This window comes from Arvicanthis niloticus, chromosome 20 (genome assembly GCF_011762505.2).
Source record: "Arvicanthis niloticus isolate mArvNil1 chromosome 20, mArvNil1.pat.X, whole genome shotgun sequence".
Taxonomy (NCBI): Eukaryota; Metazoa; Chordata; class Mammalia; order Rodentia; family Muridae; genus Arvicanthis; species Arvicanthis niloticus.
In genome coordinates this window covers 42766429-42788213 of record NC_047677.1, presented here as the reverse complement: position 1 = coordinate 42788213, position 21785 = coordinate 42766429, and the positions used below count along the sequence as shown (strand labels likewise).

Below are 21785 nucleotides of genomic sequence, written 5' to 3'. Positions count from 1 at the left end.
TTCTGTGAGAGTCAGCCTTGCGGAGGCTTGTGAAGGGCCCCAGTTCAACCATGAAGGGAAGTGCACGGGTTCCTGAAGCTAGCCACTTACTTTAGGCAGGAAACAGCCTGCTTTTCTACCTACTCTACTGAGTGCAGTATTGCCTAAGAACAGCAACATCTTAAACTGTGAAGCATAGTTTGCCTGTATTTATCTTAAAACCACATAACTGGGTTTTCTTTGTTCCTGTTGTAGGTGCTGGAGATCAGAATTTATTTACCTCCATTTATCCGACGCTCTCCCAGCAGCTTCCAAGAGAACCAATGGAATGGAGAAGGTACGGGCTCTGTGTTTTGGCTGGACTTTCCTTGTAAATGCAGGTGCTTGGGTGATTAAATAGGTGCTCAGACAGTAGTGCCTCTGTTCTGGAGCACAGGCTGATGAACAGAAGCCTCCCCTAGCCTGTGGGTCTTTCTCGTTGTAAGGCTGTTTCATTTTTGTGTTTGTGGTGCAGGGAATTGAATCCAGGGCTTCACTTTTCTAACCTCATCGTGATTTTTTTTCTTTTGAGATAGAATCCTGTTATAATAGTTCATACTGGACTTGAACTTGCTATGTAGCCCAGGCTGGCCTCAAACTTGCATTTCTCCTGCCTCCGCTTGAGTAGTACACTAGGGTTACAGGCTAGACCACCACTCCTGACTCTCGATTCTGTGTGTGTGTGTGTGTGTGTACATGTATGTACATACATATGTATGTATGTACGTAAGTACTGGGTACCACACCTGCACCTAGAGACTTGCATATAGCGGGCAAGCATTCCTCTACTGAGCTGCACTCCCAGCTCTCCTTTTCCTTATACTTTTAAGCAGCATTTCACTGAGTTTCCCAGGATAATCTTAAACTTGTATTACAACCGAGACAGGCCTTGTGATCCTCCTGTCTTAGACACTTGAGTACCTGAAATCCCTGGCCTATCTACCCCACTTGTCCTGGATGGAATTTGTTGCTGTTGTTTTAGACATTAGATGACAGGTTTTGAGTAGATTATGTCCAATATATTTTGTGCCTGAGAGTGATGTCTCATTTAGCCACTAATAATATAACAAATATTCAGTGCTGGAGAGTGCTGTTTGAGAAAAATTATTCAACAGCGGAAAAGGCCCGATGCTGTTAAGGAAAACAGTCGAGCAGGTTGGCGTTGGGAAGAGGGTGGCTAATGTCTAAAGAACTGACCTGTAAGGGATGCTAGACAGGCACGCTACTAACCGTCCCTGAAGACACAAGCAATGTGTTCACAGAGCAAAAGGCAGATGAGGGGAAAATAAACAGTGGAATATCGTGGATTTATGTCTCCCGCTCCTGAGCCCCAGTCAGTGAGGGTCAGGGGCTAACCAGCACATTTATAAGACAGGGCTTCTAAGAGAGCCACAGTTGAGCTCTTGACACAGACAGAAATTTACCTGACGTGTGGTTCTGGAGACCAGGAGGCCTGAGTCTGTGGAAGCTGCTGCCGAGTCCTCACTGCATGAGTCTGAGCCTGTTCCCCAGTGCCAGCCTGAGCACTTCTGAAATGGACTACGTCACAGAGCGCCGACTCAGCAACATGAAGGACGGAGCGAGTCTCCACGCAGGAGCTTTGGAGGACTCATAAGAGCAGCAGCAGAGAAAGAGGGAGGCAGCAGTAGCCACTACAGAGTGTGGACACAGCCTGGGAGAAGACAGACAGATGGGGAGTTTCAGAAACTCCCAGTACAACACTCTATGACCATGACGAGTGGAACTTGGGATGCAGAATGCAGGGCTCGGGAGGGGGCTGGAGTGGCTGGACTTGGAATGCTCATGCCTAGAAGTCCCACCTCCTCTGTCCAGTGACAGATGCTTCTGACCACCTCTGTGGAAGCCTGGAGGTCCCTTCTGTGCAGAGATCTAGGGCCTGAAGTCCAGGCACATGAACAGGAGCCACCCAGGTCAGGGTTCTGTGCACCTGGGCCTCAGGGCAGCTGTGCGGAGCCTGTTGCATTTGGTCAGAAGCCCTGCAGGAAGCAGAAATGTCTCTAGAGTGTGAGAAGACCAAAGCAGTAGCAACCTGTCTGGGGAGACTGAAGGAGGAGTCCCAGCAAAGCAGCAGCCTGAATAAGATAGGCAGTTAACGTAGGTGTGATGTGTGGAGCTCGGAAGATTTGGAGAGCAAACGAAATCAATCGCAGAATAGAAATAGATTGTAAACTTTGAACCAACAAAACAAAACAATGCAAGAAGGAAATGTGATTGATCTCACAGGCATTAGAGAACTTGCAGCTAGGAAGCCCACAGTGAGTGTAAGTACAGTCATGGTTAGTGTAGACAGTCTGTTTGCTGAACACTGAGAGTCATAGGAAAGAGAATTCCCGAGAGCAGCAGGGGCTCCTTATCTGCATGAGCCGCAGGTGGCCTGTGGTGTCTGTGGCTGCCTTCTTGGGTTGAAAGGGGGCTTGTGCCACTCCTTCATCTGAGCTCTGCAGACAAAACTGTTCTTTTCCACCAAAGTTTCAGTAAGTCACAAAAGCATTAGGGCTCTTGAGAGTGGGAATAGCTTTCTGAATTTTTGACACTTGAGACATGTGTCTTCCCTTTTAGTGAGCCCAGGGTAGGTTTTCCTACCAGGGTACTGGTCTCACAAGTCCATGGCAGCCTTGCTCAGGGTGACCCTTGAGCTGCTGTGTCTTGTGTTCTTGAATAAATGAAAGACCTTTTGGAGAGGGGGCCTCGATGTGAGAGCTGCTTGTTATAATCCATGCAGGATTGCTGGCCAGCTTTGCTTCATAAGAGCATGGATCTGAGCCCTAGATGGGAGTGAATTCTGTGTTGTCACAGCCTTATATTCCGCTCTGTTGTTCAGTTGTTTTCTTTGTGACTTTAAAACCTGTTTTAGGTCCTATGGCCGGGCTCCAAAAATGATTCACCTGGAATCCAACTTTGTTCAGTTCAAGGAGGAGCTGCTGCCCAAAGAAGGGAACAAAGCCCTGCTCACCTTCCCCTTCCTCCACATCTACTGGACGGAGTGCTGTGTGAGTACGGGCTGGGGCACAGAGTGATGAGTAGTGCATGGCCTGTGCGCTCTCGTGCTGTTGTATGGTCTTGGTTCCTCTGCCAGACAGGTGGGAGTGTCACTGTTTCTGCTTTACCTCCCTGTGGCTTTCCTGGGGAATCCCTGGGCATAGCATGGTTCTGGCCGTGAGCCCTGGTAGTCATAGGGTTTAATCAGCTGAAATTGTTCACCTCCTGTTGTCACGACCTTCTTTCCCTCCCAGGACTTCCTCTGTTCGGTAGGCCCATCCTTTACTCGGCTTGATATTGTGGCTCGCACCTGTGTTTATAATTGTATATTCATGAACCCAGATAGGATTCTCCTGCCCACGAACTGAGGGGAAGTTCTGAGGGCTATTTCTTCCGCTTGAAGTAATAAAATAAGCACTTGGCAGTGTGTGAAGTATAGAAGTCGTTTCCTCTGGGATTTCAGCCTGCTTTTGAGGCTGCAGCAGTGTTCTGTAACTCGAACAAGACAGGGCTCTGGAGGCCTGTGCCTGGGCGCACTTGTACTTTGCTCCACGTATTGTTCCTCAGGAAGTCAGAGGCTGTGGGGGATGAGTACAAGGTGTTGTTTTCCAGGCAAGCTCACTAGAGACTGGGCATTTATGGTTCTCGGGGATGATGGTCACACAGGGCCTCTACCTGGCATGTGATGTCCCAGAGCTTGAAAAGGAAAGTAGATATATTATTAGCCACAGGTACATCCAGTATAGACAGGATAGACCCTGAAGATCCTCCCTGAGTTCAAACCCCAGATAGAGTGGAAAGCCTCCTCATAGGATGCCCATGCCAGACTTACCCTAGGAAACTTTTCTCTCCGTAACTCCCCACCCACAATGTCAGATTTATTTTTATTTTATTGTGTATGTATATGCATATATATATGTATGTATGTATGTATATAGTAGTCTTAGAGATCAAATCTAAGACTTTGTATATGCTAGGCAAGTATATACTTGCAAGTGTATACTGTGATACTGAGATATATTTCAGCCCAAGTACATTACTTTTCTTCTTCTTCTTTTTTTTTTTTTTTTTTTTTGGATTATGAGTAGGCTTTCATTCCATGTGTTTCATATTACTTTTTGTGTATAGGAAGCCTGCTGATTTATATTCATATTAGCCTTGGGGAACTCTTTGATTGTATGTGTTAGCAAGAGGGACCCTTCTCCCCTTTCAGTTCTTAAGTGGTAGAGTTGTTTTCTCTGATGTTAAGATGTCATGGCCACCTCTGCCCTCATCCTGACCTTTGTGGGATGTTTTCTCCGGTAGTAGGGCTGGGGCACATGCTCCCATGAAGCTAACAGCATCCACTCGCATTTTTCTCACAAGTTTAACCTAGGAATGCCCTCTGATAGACAGGGTAGAAGTAACCCCACAGTCTCCTCCATGTGCCTGTGAGCTGTCCTTTGAAGGCAGGCCTGCAGTCTTAGGGTAGGTCCCTCTTGGTCAGCCTTGCTTTCTCAGCATGGTACTGGAGAAACTCACTGCTCTAGTCACACAAGGCTGCTCTGTAATTTTGCTTTTGTGCTGTCTTTATGAGGGCTCAGTATTGATGCCATCTATTTTTACCTTATGTGTTCGAGTGTTTTGCCTGTACGTGTGTATGTGTACCACACGCATGCTCGGCGCCCACCAAGGCAGAAGAGTGGGCATTGGGTACCTTGGAACTTGGATTAAGGATGGCAATGAGTTGCAATGTGTGTTCTGGGAAATCAACCTAGATTTTCTAGAACAGCTTAACCTCTGAGACATCTTTCTAGTCCCTCAATATAATTTTTTAGTTATAAAAAGAATTTGGAAGTTTTCACTTATTTCTCTTCCTGAAACCATTTGGGTTGCATTAGAACTGCTGGCTGTAAGGTTTGGGGTATTCTGTGAGATTGTGGGGTGACCGACTTCCTGTGAGTACTTCCTTGGAAACTTCCTGGGTCCCTTCCAGGAAATTGGCCTGTTTGAGCCATTTGTTAAGTTTGATAGCCTGTGCTGATAAGTTGCTCAGTTTAGTTAAGTTTTAACATTGTTTCCATTGAAGTGCACGGAATGGCTGTTCTGACCTGGGCTCCTGCTCCTCAGTGTCTGCTTTCTTTCCTTGATTAGTTTGTCAGAAACCCACAATTTTAATATTTTTTATTACTTTTTTTTTTAACAGTCCAGTGGTTAACCCCCTCCCAGTCTGCCCCCCACAGTTCCTCATCCCATTCCTCTTCCTGTCTCCAAGAGGATGTCCCCGGCCCCTTACACAGCTCCCCCCAGCCCCCAGGTCTTCCTACTCTCTTGAGCCTTAAGTCTTTTGAAGGTTAGACATGTCTTTTCTCACTGAGGTCAGACCAGGAAGCCTTCTGCTGTATATGTGTCAGGGACCTCATATCAGCTGGTGTATGCTGCCTGGTTGTCTGAGAGATCTCAGGGGTCCAAGTAGTTAAGACTGCTGGTCTTCCCATGGGGTTACCCTCATCCTTGGCTTCTTTCAGTCTTTGCCTAACTCAACCACAAGGGTCCCTGGCTAGTGTCCATTGGTTGGGTGCTAGTATCTGCATCTGACTCTTTCAGCTGCTTGTTGGGCCTCTCGGAGGGCAGCCACGCTAGGCTCCTGTCTGTAAGCATATCATAGCATCAGTAACAGTGTCAGGGCCCTTGGCCTCCCCTTGAGATGGGTTCCAATTTGAGCCTGTCACTGGCCCTCTTTTCCCTCCGTCTCTTCTCCATTTTTGTCCCTGCAGTTCTTTTAGACAGGAACAATTCTGGGTCAGAGGTTTTGACTGTGGGATGGCAATTCTGTTTTCTTTTTCTTTCTTTTTTTTTTTTTTTTTGGTTTTTCGAGACAGGGTTTCTCTGTGTAGCCCTGGCTGTCCTGGAACTCACTCTGTAGACCAGGCTGGCCTCGAACTCAGAAATCCGCCAGCCTCTGCCTCCCAAGTGCTGGGATTAAAGGTGTGCGCCACCACTGCCCGGCCCTAAAGCACTTTCTATGTGCCAGTTATTTGCCCCTCTCACAGGTTTATCTGTGACTGTGTCATCACGTGGACTTGCTGTACAGTAAGTGTTAATTATCACCAAACCCAAGCGTATTCTTTTCTAGCCTTCCTATTTCCTGCCCAAGACTAGATTTAGTACGATTTAGAGGCTGGGAGAGCTGAAGAAAACTACATTAAAAAAAAAAAAGTTTACAGCTTGGTGGGGTAGCTCACCCTATAATTCCAGCACCCAGGAAAAGCCAGGGGAGGAGGGTGGTTCCAAGTCCCTGGCCAGACATAGTTCCATGGCAGCGGACTAGTGAGTCCAGATCTTTCATTTTCATATAGTTTGTTCTTCTGTTTATTTATATTTTTATTCTTAAATTTTAATTGATAACAGATTGTTAAAGTTATGAATTTTTCTCTGGTTATTACTTTAAATACATATTGTTTTTCAGACATGGTCATTATCATTGTTGTTGTTTTGTATGTATGTGGTACTGGGCTGCACACAGTATAGGCAAGTGCTGTACCATTGAGCTGTCTCCCCCAGCCCCATAAATTCTCTCTATTTTCTGTTTGTATTTATTTATTTATTTATTTATTTATTTATTTATTTTTTCTTTAAAGACAGAGTCTTTAGCCGGGCAGTGGTGGCGCACACCTTTAATCCCAGCACTTGGGAGGCAGAGGCAGGCAGATTTCTGAGTTTGAGGCCAGCCTGGTCTACAGAATGAGTTCCAGGACAGCCAGGGCTACACAGAGAAACCCTGTCTCGAAAAACCAAAAAAAAAAAAAAAAAAAAAAAAAAAAGACAGAGTTTTTAAAGAACTGTATGGAACCCTGGCTGGCCTGAAAGTTGCCCTATAGACCAAGCTTTAAACTCACAGAGATCCTCCTGCTGCTGTCTCTTGAGTGGAGGATTAAAGATGTGGGTCAGCACATGTAGCCTTTACTAGAGTTACTTAGAAAGTGTTTTCAGTTTCTAGAAACAGTTAAACTTTGCTAGTTTGGTTGTATTGTGTTGACAAACAATTGTTTGTACTATTCTTTGTGTCACTTGTTTTTTCTCTGTGACTCCAGTTTTCAGATTGTGATATTAAAATGTGGGTTCATAAGAGTTGTCTTCCATGTGCTGCACAGTTCCTTGTGTTGTGGCTTGTGTCCTGGTTTACACGGTCTGGTGGCAATATGTTTCTGGTCCTCTGTCATCCTGGAGATGGGTGTGTTAGCAGTGTCAGGCACATGCATCTATAGTTAGCTTAGTTTTTTTTTTTTTTTTTTTTGGTTAACTTAGTTTTTATGGAATGAAGCATGTGGTTGCCAAAGATGGTTTCTAGATAGTGTGTTCTACTCAGGAAGATAGTATGTTCTTGTGTCTGAAATAGAGTTCATCTTGGGACTGGAGAGGTGGCTCAGCGGTTAAGAGCACTGACTGCTCCTCTAGTCCTGAGTTCAATTCCCAGCAACCACATGGTGGCTCACAACCGTCTGTAATGGGGCCTGACACCCTCTTCTGGTGTGTCTGAAGACAGCGACAGTGTACTCATATACATAAAGTAAATAAATCTTTTAAAAAAGGATTGATCTTCCCTTAATTTCTTTTGGTAACTTTGTACCTTGTCACTTGTGATTGATTGGTCTGGAACCTGCAAGTTATTTTTCTGCAGGTCAGAGTTGAGGGTCTTAGCCATCCAACCTTCTTGTCTAAATGAACAGCAGATTGGCATGGCACCGTTTTTCTAGTAGTCCTCCCCTTCATTAGAGACTTCAGCTCTATTCCCACTATGTTCTGCGTGCACAGCAGTGTAGGTACTTCAGGTCTGCTGATTGTTAGGGTGAGTCAGTGTCTCTTACGTAGTGGATAGTGTTAAGGTTGGAAGAGAGCACAGTAGTGAGCCTCCAAATATTTCAAATGAACTTCTGCTGACACACATGTTCTCTTCTGGATGTCACGAGTGTAAGTCGTGTTTTCCAGGATGCCCTGCCCAACGTACACTTTTCTGCATGCCAGGGACTTTCCTCTGTTGAGAGGCTGGGTCTTTATATCTTCTAGTTCAGCTTGCGTGGCTGTGATTTTTAAGGCAGTCTATACCTTCTGCTGACCCCAGTCACTGCCATAGGAAGCCTTGTGCTCTCAGAAAGCCAGGAGGAGGTCTAGGTCGTTAGAGACTCACTGCTGTGCTCTGTCTCTCAGCTTTAAAACACGCAGCCCCACACAGCACCTTCTGCTTACAGATCCATGAGTCATTACACGGGTATATGGGTTTTTACACAGTGGTGGCTGGAACTACAGTTGGAGAGACAGGAAGAAGGAAGAGAGAAGGGTGGGATGGAGGCATGGGAGTTTTGATTGAAATTGCCTTGTTTAATTCATTATTGATTCAAGAAGAATTTACTAGTGGTAAGTTCTCTTGAATCTAGGAACATGCTGTGAGTTTGTATTCCTTTGTAGCCTGTTACGGCCTTAGTCATAACTTCACAGAGGCTGCATTGCCCAACTTCCCCATGTCTGCTTAGTTTAGTTCTTGGAGTCATTGTAAATGGTACTGCTTTTTTATTGAAATTATCCTAATAAGGATCTTCCTTTTTGATTTTTTAGTGTTTTTTTTTTAATTTTTTTTTTTTTTTTTTTTTTTTTTTTTTTTTTTTGCTTGTTTATTTCAAGACAGGGTTTCTCTGTGTATCTCTGACTGTCCTGGAACTCACTCTGTAGACCAGGCTGGCCTCAAACTCCACCTGCCTCTGCCTCCCAAGTGCTGGGATCAGAGCTATGCACCACCACTACCCGGCTTTGCTTTGTGTTTTGAGCCAGGCTTTCCCTGTGCAGTTGATGCTGTGTTAACTTCAGCCTTGCAGTTCTGCCATAGCCTCTATAGTATTACAGGTATTACAAGGTTACAGCCTGCGCTGTATTAGGGAGTGCTGCTTTCTTTCACCAGTTGGATTAGTCCTGGTGAGAGAAACAGAGCTTAGCTTGAGTTGAGCAGCTTCCCGTCAGCTCCTGTGAGCTGGGACAGCATGAGGGAGCTGGGGGGATCTTCTCTCTGGCTCTTATGTGGAGAATTCAAGGGGCATTGAGGTTGGATGAGATTTCCAGGGCTTCCTGGGAGCTGAGGGTTACAGGACAGCTGGTGAGAAGCTAGTGTCCTGGTTGACTAATGACAATGTCAGCCTTATGGGGCTTGGGCACAGAACCCTGACTAAAGCTCCTCCTTGGCTCATGGCCAGTAGAACCTTGGGTGACCTCCTCAGCTCTTCAGTCCTTGGTGCTGTGTCTTGTGCCTGTGGGTGCCAGAATATGCAGGTTCTGAGACCCCCCACTCCTGCTCACCCTCTGTTGCCACAGCGTGTTAAATGCTGTGGCTAGTGGTTCTTTGTTACTGACACCCTGTCCTAGAGACAAAAGGGCATTGGGGAGCTCACCTTCACAATGACTTATTTATTTTTAGGATACTGAAGTGTACAAAGCTACGGTAAAAGACGACCTCACCAAGTGGCAGAATGTTCTGAAAGCTCATAGCTCTGTGGACTGGCTAATAGTGGTAGTTGAAAATGATGCCAAGAAAAAAAACAAAACCAACATCCTTCCCCGAACTTCTATTGTGGACAAAATAAGAAATGACTTTTGTAATAAACAGAGTGACAGGTAAGTGTGTCTTGCGTTTTATCCACTTTGATGTTATTGATAACTGTTGACTCAGCCAGTCTAGAAAGCTACAGAGGGGTGCTGGACCCCGTTCCCCAAAGCCCTCCTCTGCAATTCCTGGTCTAGCAGGTCATCTCCAGGTGTACAGCCTAGGAGGAGAGGCTTCTGGGCCAAGATCAGGCCTTGAATAGGGTAGAATTCCCTAAACAGTTTTAAACCATGGGACATGCATTTCTCTGTTTATAGTCCACTTTTAAAAGTTCCTGGAAGTTGCAAAGCACCTTGCAGTGCTCACTGCTCATTGCGCCTGCCTGGATGTCCTCTCCTAGCACTGCGGGCCCAGCTCACCGGGTGGCTGTGTACTGACTCGTAGGCTGATGGCTGGGTCCTCCAGATGCCCTGGTGCGACCCGTTCTCATTGCTATAGTCATTGCCACCAATGGAGGGCTCCCATGCCGTAGGAGCCTACAGGAGTGCCACCAGTCTGCTCTGGGGGCCTGCGGGAGGTGCTTGGGGCCACGGCTGGGCTGGGAAGTACAGGATGTATGAAGTGAGTGGGAAAGCAGCCTAGAGCAGAGCCGTTTCCTCTCTCTGCATCTCTTTAGAACACTGTCATGTTCTGTGCAACATTGATAGCTGCTGTTGTCACTTAGTACATTGTGAATTTTCCATGTGTGTCCCTGTCCTGTTATTGCTAGTGAGCACATAATAGGACATCACATCAATGTACATCATTTACACAGTCTGTACATTATTTATAGAAACCTCAAGGACTGTTAGGCTCTTGTTTGCTTACTGTTACTACAGACAACATTGTTCGTGTCTTTCCAGCCCAGATACTGTGAATGTCCTTAAGTACTTCCTTAGAACCAACTCCTTAAAGGGAAATTGCTTGGTTACAGATTGTGTGCATTCTTCACACCTTTGGCAAAGTACTGCTGAGTCAGATGGTAACTCAGGGATTGTCTGAGATGGTGGTAACATCGGGGTCTGTCTGAGGCCCTCCTCACATGTGCCATTGATAGCAGTTGCTCTGCTTTTCTGTGCCCTGGGAGACACGGCTGCACTCCTGATCAGGGTCCATTCCTAGCGTCAGTAGCTGTGCTGGGCTCTGTCTCTTTAGTTATGCAAACAGATGATGACCTAGGGAGTGTGGGAGTCGAAAGGCCTAAGGAGGAACAAGAAAGTAAGTGTCCTGCAGCGTGGATTGCTGTAGGCAGTGAAGGAAAGCCCTGCCTCATGCCTGCAGTGCTGTCGTGTTGTGGGTTTCCATCCTGCAGTGTGGAGACTCCAGGAGACTGTGCCGCTGCTCAGCAAGGGTGCTGGCAGCTGCCACCCTTCTGAGAGGGATCACTGCCTCCTGGGTAGGTGACGGGAGGGATGGCTTGTCCGTGTTGCCTCACCTTCTGGTGGTTGTGTAGAGGCTGCTGGCTCCTGAGGGCATGTGTTAGAGTACAGAGCTGGTCCACCTCACTGTTTGCTAGCAGCTTAACAAAACAGACTTAGTAAAAACTACTGATGCCCACTGCATTCAGATTTTAAAATCATCTCTGAGCCTCGCTCGGGTTATCTACATCACAGGCACAGTCTCCTTGCATTGCACCTGTCTGTCAGCTGTATCTGTCTTGCTTCTTAATGTTGCCCTTCAGTTGAGGTGTGGTGGTAGAGGCATATCTATGGGGATGGCCAGGCTTCACTGCAGGGGCCTCCCAGGATGCAGTGCAGTGATCATGGAGTGGGGTTGTGTGGGACTGATATCAGGTGAGCTAGTGAGTGCTAGAGGAAAGAGAAAGTATGGCTGCTCAGTGACCCAGACTGCAGTGAGAGGGGTTGAAGCTGGTTGGGCCTGGGCCTCCCATGTTGAGATAGCTTGGTTTCATTCTGTTACCAGAAGGAGCCTGTGAGGGTGGGGGTTGGGAGCTGAGGGTGGTGTGGCCTTGCAGCTTCACCCTCTTCAGTCTTACTCTGACTCCTGTCCATTCCACACAGACTTTACTGGAGACCTCTGCAGTGCTGCCTGCCTGAGTAATCGTGAACTGCTTGGGCCCCTCCCTGACAATTTTTACTGATTGAAGACAGACCAGGACAGGCATTGGGGGAGGGGGGGAGTTGGGAAGGAGGGTCAGCTGAGCAGGTGTTTTGTGCTCCAAGGATTTCCCAGACTATTTTTCATGTCTTTGCAGGTGTGTTGTGCTCTCTGACCCCTTGAAGGACTCTTCTCGAACTCAGGAATCCTGGAATGCCTTCCTGACCAAACTCAGGACTCTGCTGCTCATGTCTTTTACCAAAAACCTTGGCAAGTTTGAGGATGACATGCGGACTTTGAGGGAAAAGAGGACAGAGCCAGGCTGGAGCTTCTGTGAATACTTCATGGTTCAGGTACTGGCCTCCTTCTGACTGGATGAGGTAGCAATCAGGGTAGATCCTCCTAGCTTTTGGAGCCAACCATGTAGCTAGCAGAGTGGTGTTACCATTTCTCTGCTATAAGCAGAAGATGACCAGGATTTCTGCAGGTCCCCTGCTGCCTCGAAGCTCACCACTGCTCCACCCAGTTCTCATCATTGGGCTCATCTTGGTTTTATTTGGACACTGTGACTTCTAAAGTCTGCTGTGAGTTAGGCAGAGGTGACCAGGATTGGGGAATACTGATATGGGTGTGCTGGTTCACCATTGTCCAGACACTGGGGTTGAAGGATGGGTTTCTGAGAACATCCCAAGGCTCTCAGGAAAGGATTGTGTTAAGCTGGTTCTTAACTGGAATTCGCCAAATTATTTAGGCTTTTGAAATTGTTATTTACAATCAGCCTTTGGTTTTTGAAAGGAAATCTTTGGATATTCAGAGGCGTGTGGGTGGGGACTCCCTGTGTTGTTGAGCAGTAGTGATGCAGTCTCAGGAGTCTGGAGCAGTGGTGATGCAGGCTCAGTAGTCTGTGGAACAGTGGTGATGCAGGCTCAGGAGTCTGTGGAACAGTAGTGATGCAGGCTCAGGAGTCTGTGGAGCATTGGTGATGCAGGCTCAGGAGTCTGGAGCAGTAGTGATGCAGGCTCAGGAGTCTTGCTTTTAGGGCTCCCTGCTCTTTTCACCATGCTTGGACTGAGAACACATTGCTTCCTGCTTAGATATCAGTGTGCTCATGACTGAAGAAATGGCGTGTTTTCAGTAAATGGAAGGCACATTCAGATTAGAAATTTGTTTTTAATCTCTCATTCTGAAACATCTGTCTAAGGGATATTAGGAAGCTTTGGTGCAGGTGAGGGGATCTGAGTGTGTTAACCATTCTCTGTGTGACTATGGACACCTTTCTGATGGCCCTGTGTCCTCATGTTTACAGACAAGGAAGGGAAATGGCTCGGTGAAGACTGCTGCTGGATTAGGGTGCTGGTCATTTTGAACCTCTGCGTGATGGATGGGTGGATGGGTGGGTGGGTGGATGGATGGATAGATGGGTAGATGGGTGAGTGGATGGGTGGGTGGATGGGTGGGTGGATGGGTGGGTGGGTGGATGGATGGATAGATGGGTAGATGGGTGAGTGGATGGGTGGGTGGGTGGGTGGATAGATGGGTGGATGGATGGATGGGTTTGGTTTTCACCACCAGCACGGTGGCTCACAGCTGTCTTTAACTCCACCTCCAAGGGGAAACTGACACCGTCTCTGGACTCCTCACAGGAAGCACATAAATAAGGGTTAGGTGCATGTAAGGGCTGTCTAGCTAATAGTACTACTGTACAAACAGTGATTTCAGAATTTGAGAATGGTGCTGCAGTTACATGAGATGTTAATGTGGCAGGAAGCTGACTAAGAGCTCCATACAAATCACTGTTTTCTTGGCAACATTTCTGTAAGTCTAAAAGTAATTCAGATTAAAAGTAAGAAAGCGATGTGGAGTAAACGAGGAAAGAGCCCAGCAAATGCCGCGCCATGGCATGGCTTGAGGGTGCTGTGCTCATTACACGGACCTGCCTAGGACAGCTAGGCGTGCTGCTGTATGCTACTGCATGCTGCTGCCTGGGCAAGTCTCCTGGCAGCCATTCTCAGACAGACTGTGAAGAGAGGTCACCAGGGCCATGGAGGGGATGCTCAAGCCGTGTAGTAGTGACAGATCTATAGTGTCAGGGATGAGAAGGTTGTGGATGTTGCTTGTGCAGACGTGAGGGTGTAGTTTGCACTGCTATATGGTTAAACTGATGCAGACCAGCCAGGCATGGAATCCACGTGTTAGAGACTGGTGGCGGGAACATTGTAAGTTTGAAGCCGGCCTGGGCTGCATAGTGAGAGCCTATCTAGAAAGGAAAATCAAGCCAGGCAGTGGTGGCGTACACCTTTAATCCCAGCACTTGGGAGGCAGAGGCAGGCGGATTTTTGAGTTCGAGGCCAGCCTGGTCTACAGAGTGAGTTCCAGGACAGCCAGGGCTACACAGAGAAACCCTGTCTCGAAAAACCAAAAAAAAAAAAAAAAAGGAAAATCAAATACCACAGTTGAAAAAGAGTAATTTATTGCAGCATTCAGCATGTAAAGTACTTGATTTAAAAAGGGGGCTAGGGGAGAAGTCAGGAGAATTCGTCAGTGTCTGTGTGAGACACTGTCCAGAGTGTTTTCAGAGGCAGCAGAACACAAATTAGAGCGGTCCTGGGCTTCGAAGCTTAAGCCAGCTGCTCCCTGCAGCTTCTGTCTGGGTTGTGGATAACAGCTAAACTCACTGTGTAGTTACTGTGCCAGGAGCGTGCTGCATTTGCAGGCAAGAGGGTGAGTATGTCCTCATCCAGAAACCCTGCCCAGACGAGGAACCCAGACTTCTGCCCAGCCCAGCTACAAGTGGGAGCACTGATGAGGCTGGAGGCTGACCCTCTCCTGACCCCTCTCCAGTGAGTGTTGTCTGGACCTCCAGCCTATAGGAACACTGACTGCAGCCACATGGAGAGAATCTGAGTGTGTCAGCATGGATTTACACACGTGTTGGTCTGCATCAGTGTACGCACATGTGTTTGTCCTCCTGGCTTTTTGCTTTTGTGTACGGTGACAGAAATCAGAAAAAAATGTCCCCAGGCATCTCTGTTCAGTATTTAACTCAGCATACTAAGCAGCTGTTTGTACCGCACATAGAAGTGCCGCTAATGTCCACACGTGACTCTCATGAGCTTACTGTCCACTAGTCAGAGCGGAGAAGGATGGGATTAACAGCCAGGGTCAGGAGCGCTAGGGCCTCCAGCAGAAGCCTCCCTGAACGGGGCACACATACAGCCTGGGAGAGGCCAAAGAGGAAGGTGTGTGGAGATTAGGAAGACTGAACATTCTAGCTCAAGAGAAGAGGCAGCTGTGTGCCTGGGAAAGCAAGAGGCTGGCTCTGAGGTGACACTGGGATGGGTACTACTGTGACCAGCTGTGTCCAGTGCTGCTGGAAGGCTAGGCCTGGTCTTGTTTTTCCTTCTCCTTTCAATCTCTGTCCTCCCATGTGAGTGAGTCTTGACGTGGTGTTGTGGAGGCTTGGTGATCATTGGCTGAGCCTCTTCCACAGAACTGTCAGCCCTCATGGCTGCTGTGGCTTCGGGAGCTGACTGGTGTTTTTTGGTGACAGGAGGAGCTTGCCTTTGTCTTTGAGATGCTGCAGCAGTTTGAAGATGCCCTGGTACAGTACGACGAGCTGGATGCCCTGTTCTCACAGTACGTGCTCAACTTCGGAGCTGGGGGTGAGTCAGTGCTTTAACCAGCACGTGGTTGCTCAGCAGTCTCCCACTTTTCATCAGCTAGCCTATTTGTTCTGCACTTAATCATTTGCTGTTGTTTTATGCAAATTATAAGGGCACTGCTCATTCCCATTGGAAATAAAATGAGAGAGAATTAAGAATTCGTCGTCACTGTCGCTTTAGAAGAATTCTCAAGTAGTGAAAGCATGTACAAAGCTCCTTTGGGGTTGTATAGTTCCTGACTGGGACAGATGTCCTTTTCCTCTGTCTGCGGGCCTTAGGACTCCTTCTGTGAGTTCACTGTGCCCTCAATCTTTCAAGTGCTTAAATGGTATTTTAAATTTTTTCTTTTAAAATTGCAAAATTAGCACAATGAAAACACATATGAAGCAAACAGTTGAAAACTGGAGGATCCGTCAGTAGGTAAAGCATTGACACTAGTTCAGTATGCTCATTTGGTTAAACCCAGGACCCAACCCTGAACCCCCAGAACTCCCCTATTTCAGGGTATGGGAGTGCTTCTTATCACCCTTTGGCAGGGGCTCACCAGTCAGCCATCTTACTTAGTGGGAAAGCTCTGAGTTCAGTGAGAGACCCTAATAAAATGAGAGAGCTATTGAACAAGATGCCCCGTGTTGATCTCTGGCCTCCACATGTACATGCATGTATGTGCATATACACAAACAGTACTCACTGAACGGGGACACACACAGCCTGGGAGAGGCCAAAGAGTAAGCTGTGTGGAGATTAGGAAGAGTGAACATTCTGGCTCAAGAGAATCAATTCTATTCTAGAGAATCGACACAACAAAGAATTGCTAGTCATCTTGTTTTCTTTATTTATTTAGATAGAAACACTATCATATTGTTGAGATTCTTAGAAAAAAGTTTTAAGTTATGTGTCTGTGTCTCTGTGTATGCACATGTACATACATCTACCTAAGAAAGGCAGAAAGAAGGCATTGGATCCCCTGGAGCTGGAGTTCCAGGCAGTTGTGAGCTAACCTAATGTGGGTGCTGGGAACTGAACTCAGGTCTTCTGCAAAAGCAGCAAGAACTCTTACCTGCTGAGCCCTTTTTCAGCCCTTGACTGAGGCACGTTTCTTGTCCTTTTTCTTTGGCACTGTCATGGTCCTCTCCAGGCTGCCTCTGGAGGGAGAGCCTGCAGATGTCCCTGGTGCTAGACTGTGCGTTGTTTTCTCCTTGGCCACCCAATCCCCGGGCTCAGCTAGACATGGTTTTTAAGAGCCTGTCACTGTGTCTGAAGGAAGCAGCGATGTCCATGGAACTGTAACACCCTCTGCGAACCTGGAGAACAATGAGTTACTGGGACAGTTGGCGTTCCTGGGCCTGCCCTAGTTCTAAGATGGGTCTCCCTCACTGGCCTCTACTCCAGGGCAATCCTTATGTAATAGTTGGGATGGCTGACTCTGCTAAGAAACAGATACCTGTCCAGAACCAAAGTAAGACATTTGCTACTTAAACTATAGAAATTCGAAAAGTCTACTATTTTTCACATTGCTTTCTTTTTAAGGATCTGTTTGTTTTATGTACATTGGTGTTTTACTGCATGTGTGTCTGTGTGAGAGTGTCAGATCCCTTGTAACTGGAGTTACAGACAGGTGCGAGCCTCCATGTGGGTGCTGGGAATCGAAAAGCAGCCAAGTGCTCTTAACTGCTGAGCCACTGTCCCAGCCCCTCTCCCATTTATTTTATGTTACATAGCCATATGATCCATAGAATAGACACACCTTTCTTGAATATAAAAATCTTCATTCCACTCAATCATTCCACTCAATTTCTTTCTTTTTTCTCAGTTTAAAAATAAATATGGGTCAATTTAAGATCTAAAAATTTGGGAGGCAGAGGCAGGCGGATTTCTGAGTTCGAGGTCTACAGAGTAAGTTCGGGGACAGCCAGGGCTACACAGAGAAACCCTGTCTCGAAAAACCAAAATAAATAAATAAATAAATAAATAAATAAATAAATAAAATCAATCTAAAAATAAGCCTAGGCCAAGTTTTGTAGTTGAATGAAAGGATTGCTTCAGCGTGGACTTCTGGAGGGTCCCCTGGTGCTGGGCAGAGCTCTGGATACAGTTAGAGTTGCTGCAACCTCCTCCCTGTTCCTTCATCCTGTCCTCTGGTTCCTCTACTCAGGGCTGACAGGGGAAGCTGTGAGTAAGAAAAGGTAATGCCAGGATGGTCAGGAAGTCACTTTGCTCACTGACATGAAGCTGAGGTGCCACAGCTCTACAGTCTGTGAGCATCACGGTGGCTGCCTTACTCATTGTAGACCTGCACAGGACCTCCTGAGCATGGTATGACTGCGTGTACTGTATTCAGCCACCGATATCATGATCTAAATGAGTATGCTTGTGGGAGCCGCCCCATCTCAAAGCACTAGCTAACGGGTGAGGCAGTGGCCTATGGTAGCTGGTTGGAAAGCTGCTTGCTCCCGCATGAGACCTTGAAGTCCTGGGCAGGAGCTGTAGTTAGGTGAGGTGCCTGCAGTCAGCATCTTTCATGATGTGTGTTTGTTTAGATGGTGCCAACTGGCTGACTTTTTTCTGCCAGCCGGTGAAGAGCTGGAACGGCCTGGTCCTCCGCAAGCCCATAGACATGGAGAAGCGCGAGCTGATCCAGAAGCAAGAAGCCACCCTGCTGGACCTGCGAAGCTACCTGTTCTCCCGCCAGTGCACCTTGCTCCTCTTCCTACAGCGCCCATGGGAGGTGGCTCAGCGCGCCCTGGAGCTGCTGCACAGTTGTGTGCAGGAGCTGAAGCTCTTAGAAGTAAGTTGGCTTCTCTGCCCACTCACCCTCTTCTGGGAAGTGTGAGACCTTATGGGTGTGTGAGGAAGCCAGTGGGTGGTGGATCAGTTGTTATCTGTAGTGACAGAAGAATCTTAATCCTTTAGACACTAATTCACCTAGGGGATGCTGCTCTCCTCACTGCCTGGAGTCATGCCCACTTGAGTCACATGGTGATCCAGTGACCACTTCACCTAGGAAATTCACATGTGCGTACATAGAATGTCAGATCCATAGTAGAGACCTCCAAAGTGTTTTACCCAGAGCCATAGGTATTGTTATATAACCTATATCATCTACCCCCAGGGACATCCCATGCCCTGCTGCAGGGAGGCCCGGATAGCATGTGGAGAGTCATAGAAGTCATCTTACCCTTGTTGTGAGCACAGCTGACTGAAGCAGTTTAGAGGAAACACACTTACCGCACAGCGTTAGAGACTGTCAGTCTGTCCTGACAATGAGAGTGTATGCAGGAAGCTCCTCCCATCTCAGGGTCAGGAAGCAGAGAACAAGTCAGCACTGAGGCTAGCCTCTGTCCTTCAAGACTGTCCCTAGTGACCTACTCCACCAGCAAGACCCATCTCCTAAAGGTAACAGTCTCCTACACAGTGCTGCCCTGGAGGGAAGCTCAGCAGGAGCCTGGGCCAACACCTCAGCTTCAAGACACGAGTCATTTGTTCCATTAAGATTTATGCAACTTGTGGCCATGTGAAGAGAATGTATGTGTGTGGTTGTGTATCTATTGCTTCCCATCTTACTCCTTAACGACACTCTCCTGGGGCTGCAGAGATGCCTCCGCAGCTAAAAACACTGCCTGCTCTTCTGGAAGACGCAAGTCTGATTCTCAGCACCCACATAGTAGCTCTTAACCATCTATAACTCTAGTTCCAAAAGATCTGATGCCCTCTTCTGGCTTCATTGAGTACCAGGCACACACATGTGGTTTACAGACATACAGACAAAGCAAAACACTCATTCATGTACCATAGCTAAAAGAATAAAGGTAAACAAACAAGACATGGCCTCTCACTGGACTAGACACTCACCATTTTAGTTAGGGTATCTGGCTAGTGAGCTTGCAGGGTCTACTGTCTCCATCCCACCCTCCCTGCTGAGGTGGCTCTGGGTGGGTCCTGGGTGCTGGACTCGGGTCCTCACCCGTGCCTTGGAAGCACTCTTGCCGTTGAGCCGTCTCCGTGGTGCCCTCTTTTTTTTTTTTTAAACCTAATTATTTTTATCAAATGATTTTTCTAACCTTAAATAATGTTACCAAGTAAGTAGGAGAAATAATTTTCTACAATGAAACATGATTCTCCTGGACACCTCCAGTGACATTGGTTGAGAGACTTTGCTTTAGTGGCTCTGAAGTGTCCTGCTCCAGATGAATCTCTTGTTCCCCCAGGAGGTCTTTCTTTCCCCGGTGTGTACCAGGGGAGGTGGCACATTAACCTGGGTTCATAGACTTGCAGCCTGTAATGATGATGCCTCAGTGAAGAGCCTCCCAGTTAGGAGAGGGTGCTGTGGTCCCCAGAGGGTGTGCTCTTTTGGGGTCTTAGTGCTGACCCCTTGGTGTGGCCTAATTCTGATGAAAGCCATGAGATTGCGGAGGGAGCTTGTTCTGTGCTTGATATAAGCTGACCCTTCAGATATTGTCCATGCCGTCATCCAAAGCAACTCCAAGGGCACTCCTGGTTCTTCAGCCTCTTGCAGAGTCTTCACTGTCTGGGCTCAGGGTATCTGAAGGAAGGCTGTCGGAGTCTGTCTCATGAGCACAAGGTGGCTTACACACAGTGCAGAATTCACATCTGTTTCCCTTTACGTAGAGCCAAGTAGCTTGTCTCACTAAGCTATCAGCTATCAGCTGCAGGATAACCCATGTCAGTCATCAGTGCTAGACATACTGTGTTTCACAGGTTGGAGCAAGGTGTGTTTTAAGTTGATTGTAAAAGGTATGCACTTCCTTCAGGCTGTCATTACCTGTGGCGGCACTAACTGCTTTTCCCTGCTTACTTTTCTGGATGATGTTCCAGGATGTTGTGTGAAGTCTGTTGTGCATGTTCTAGTGTGTATCTGCATAAGCTACAGGAATTCTTCATTGCTAATACCACTTTGATCTGTTGAAAAGCATTCAGCTGTCATTGCTGAGTATCACTGATGTCCTTTTTGCTTTGTTGAGTAGTCTATTCTTAGGGTCACCTGAGGTCCTGCTACTCCCCTCTAGATAAATATAGCTAGGCCTCATGCCAAGCCAGGCGATGGTTAGCTTTTCATAGGTGTGTGTGAGTGTGTATATGTGTGTGTAAGTGTCTATATGTGTGTGTGAGTGTATGTATGTGTGTGTGTGGGTGAGTGTAGTATGAGTGTTTGCCTGTGTATGTGTCTGTGCACCACATGTATTCTTGGTGCCCTTGGAGGCCAGAAAAGAACATTAGATACCTGGGACCGGGTTATAGGTAGTCGTGAGCCATATGAGTTCTGAGACCTGAACCTGGATTCTCTGGGAGAGTAGCAAGTGCTCTTAACCTCAGAGCCAAGTCTCAAGTTCCTGTAGGTTTTCCTAATAAGATATTAAATTAGGTAACTGAAAATTGCATACTAGCTAAGTTCTTTATAATCACTGAACACATGACTCAGAGATACATTTGAACACAGATTATTCCTGTCTGTGGCTTGTGATGGGTCACTGTTCAGTAGCTTTGTAGCTCTGTCTGAGAGCTGAAAGCTATGGCTTTGTGCTTACAGCATCCTCACGTGCCTGTACTTGCACCCTCATAGGTCTCCGTCCCTCCTGGTGCTTTGGATTGCTGGGTCTTTCTGAGCTGTCTGGAGGTGTTACAGAGGATAGAAGGTTGCTGTGACCGGGCACAGATAGATTCCAACATTGCCCACATGGTGGGGCTGTGGAGCTATGCCATGGAAAAGGTACCTGCCATTGGATGAAGGGTTTGTGTTGTCTAAGGGTACCTGTGTGTCAGAAAGCATGGGCTGTTTAGTTAGACTACTGTGGGTAGTCTCATGTCCTCATAGTGAGTCTGGATACACCCATGGGATCAGCAGACTGCAAGTGAGCCAGTGTCAGGACCGGGATTAGGCAGGGAAGAAGGTGCAGCAGTGTGTGGGGATGCAGGGAAAGGGGAAGAAGGTGCAACGGACAGCAGTGTGTAGAAATGCAGGGTGAGCCAGTGTGTGCTGTGGGTGAGCTGCAGGGGCAGGGCATGGTGGGGAGGGGGTGCACACAGAGCAGTAGTCAAAGGAGTGGGCCACGTTAACTGCACGGCAGGGAGAGGAGTCACAAACTCAGTTCTGTCCCAGAGCTAACCAGAAAAGTGTGGGCCTGCAGCAATCCCATAGAGTGTGGTGTAAAATTCAGACGGAAGTCACTTAGACAAGAAAGCTGAGTTCGTTCACAATGAGCAGCCATCAGGATTATATATTTACTACATTTGTGGGTTGCCTCCTGACATGGCAGATGGACTAAAGTGATGCGTTTCCCTCAACAGCTAAAGTCCTTAGGGTACCTGTGTGGACTTGTGTCAGAAAAAGGGCCCAACTCGGAAGATCTTAACAGGACGGTTGATGTTTTGGCAGGACTCGGAGCTGAGAGACCTGAGACAGGTATGGTTGGTGCTGAAGC

The 21785-nt window shown here is 47.3% G+C and overlaps 1 protein-coding gene across 2 annotated transcripts in view; it reads left to right on the top strand.

Moving 5' to 3' along the window:
• Positions 1-21785, top strand: part of Trappc10 (trafficking protein particle complex subunit 10) — a 59319-nt gene that overhangs the window by 12333 nt on the left and 25201 nt on the right. For both annotated transcript variants that reach the window (XM_076916815.1, XM_034524114.2), the window contains exons 2-9: positions 235-316; positions 2894-3029; positions 9461-9657; positions 11841-12036; positions 15234-15345; positions 17886-18133; positions 20927-21073; positions 21652-21766. In XM_076916815.1, the coding sequence (XP_076772930.1) occupies positions 235-316; positions 2894-3029; positions 9461-9657; positions 11841-12036; positions 15234-15345; positions 17886-18133; positions 20927-21073; positions 21652-21766 (1233 nt within the window). The remainder of the gene's footprint in view (positions 1-234; positions 317-2893; positions 3030-9460; positions 9658-11840; positions 12037-15233; positions 15346-17885; positions 18134-20926; positions 21074-21651; positions 21767-21785) is intronic.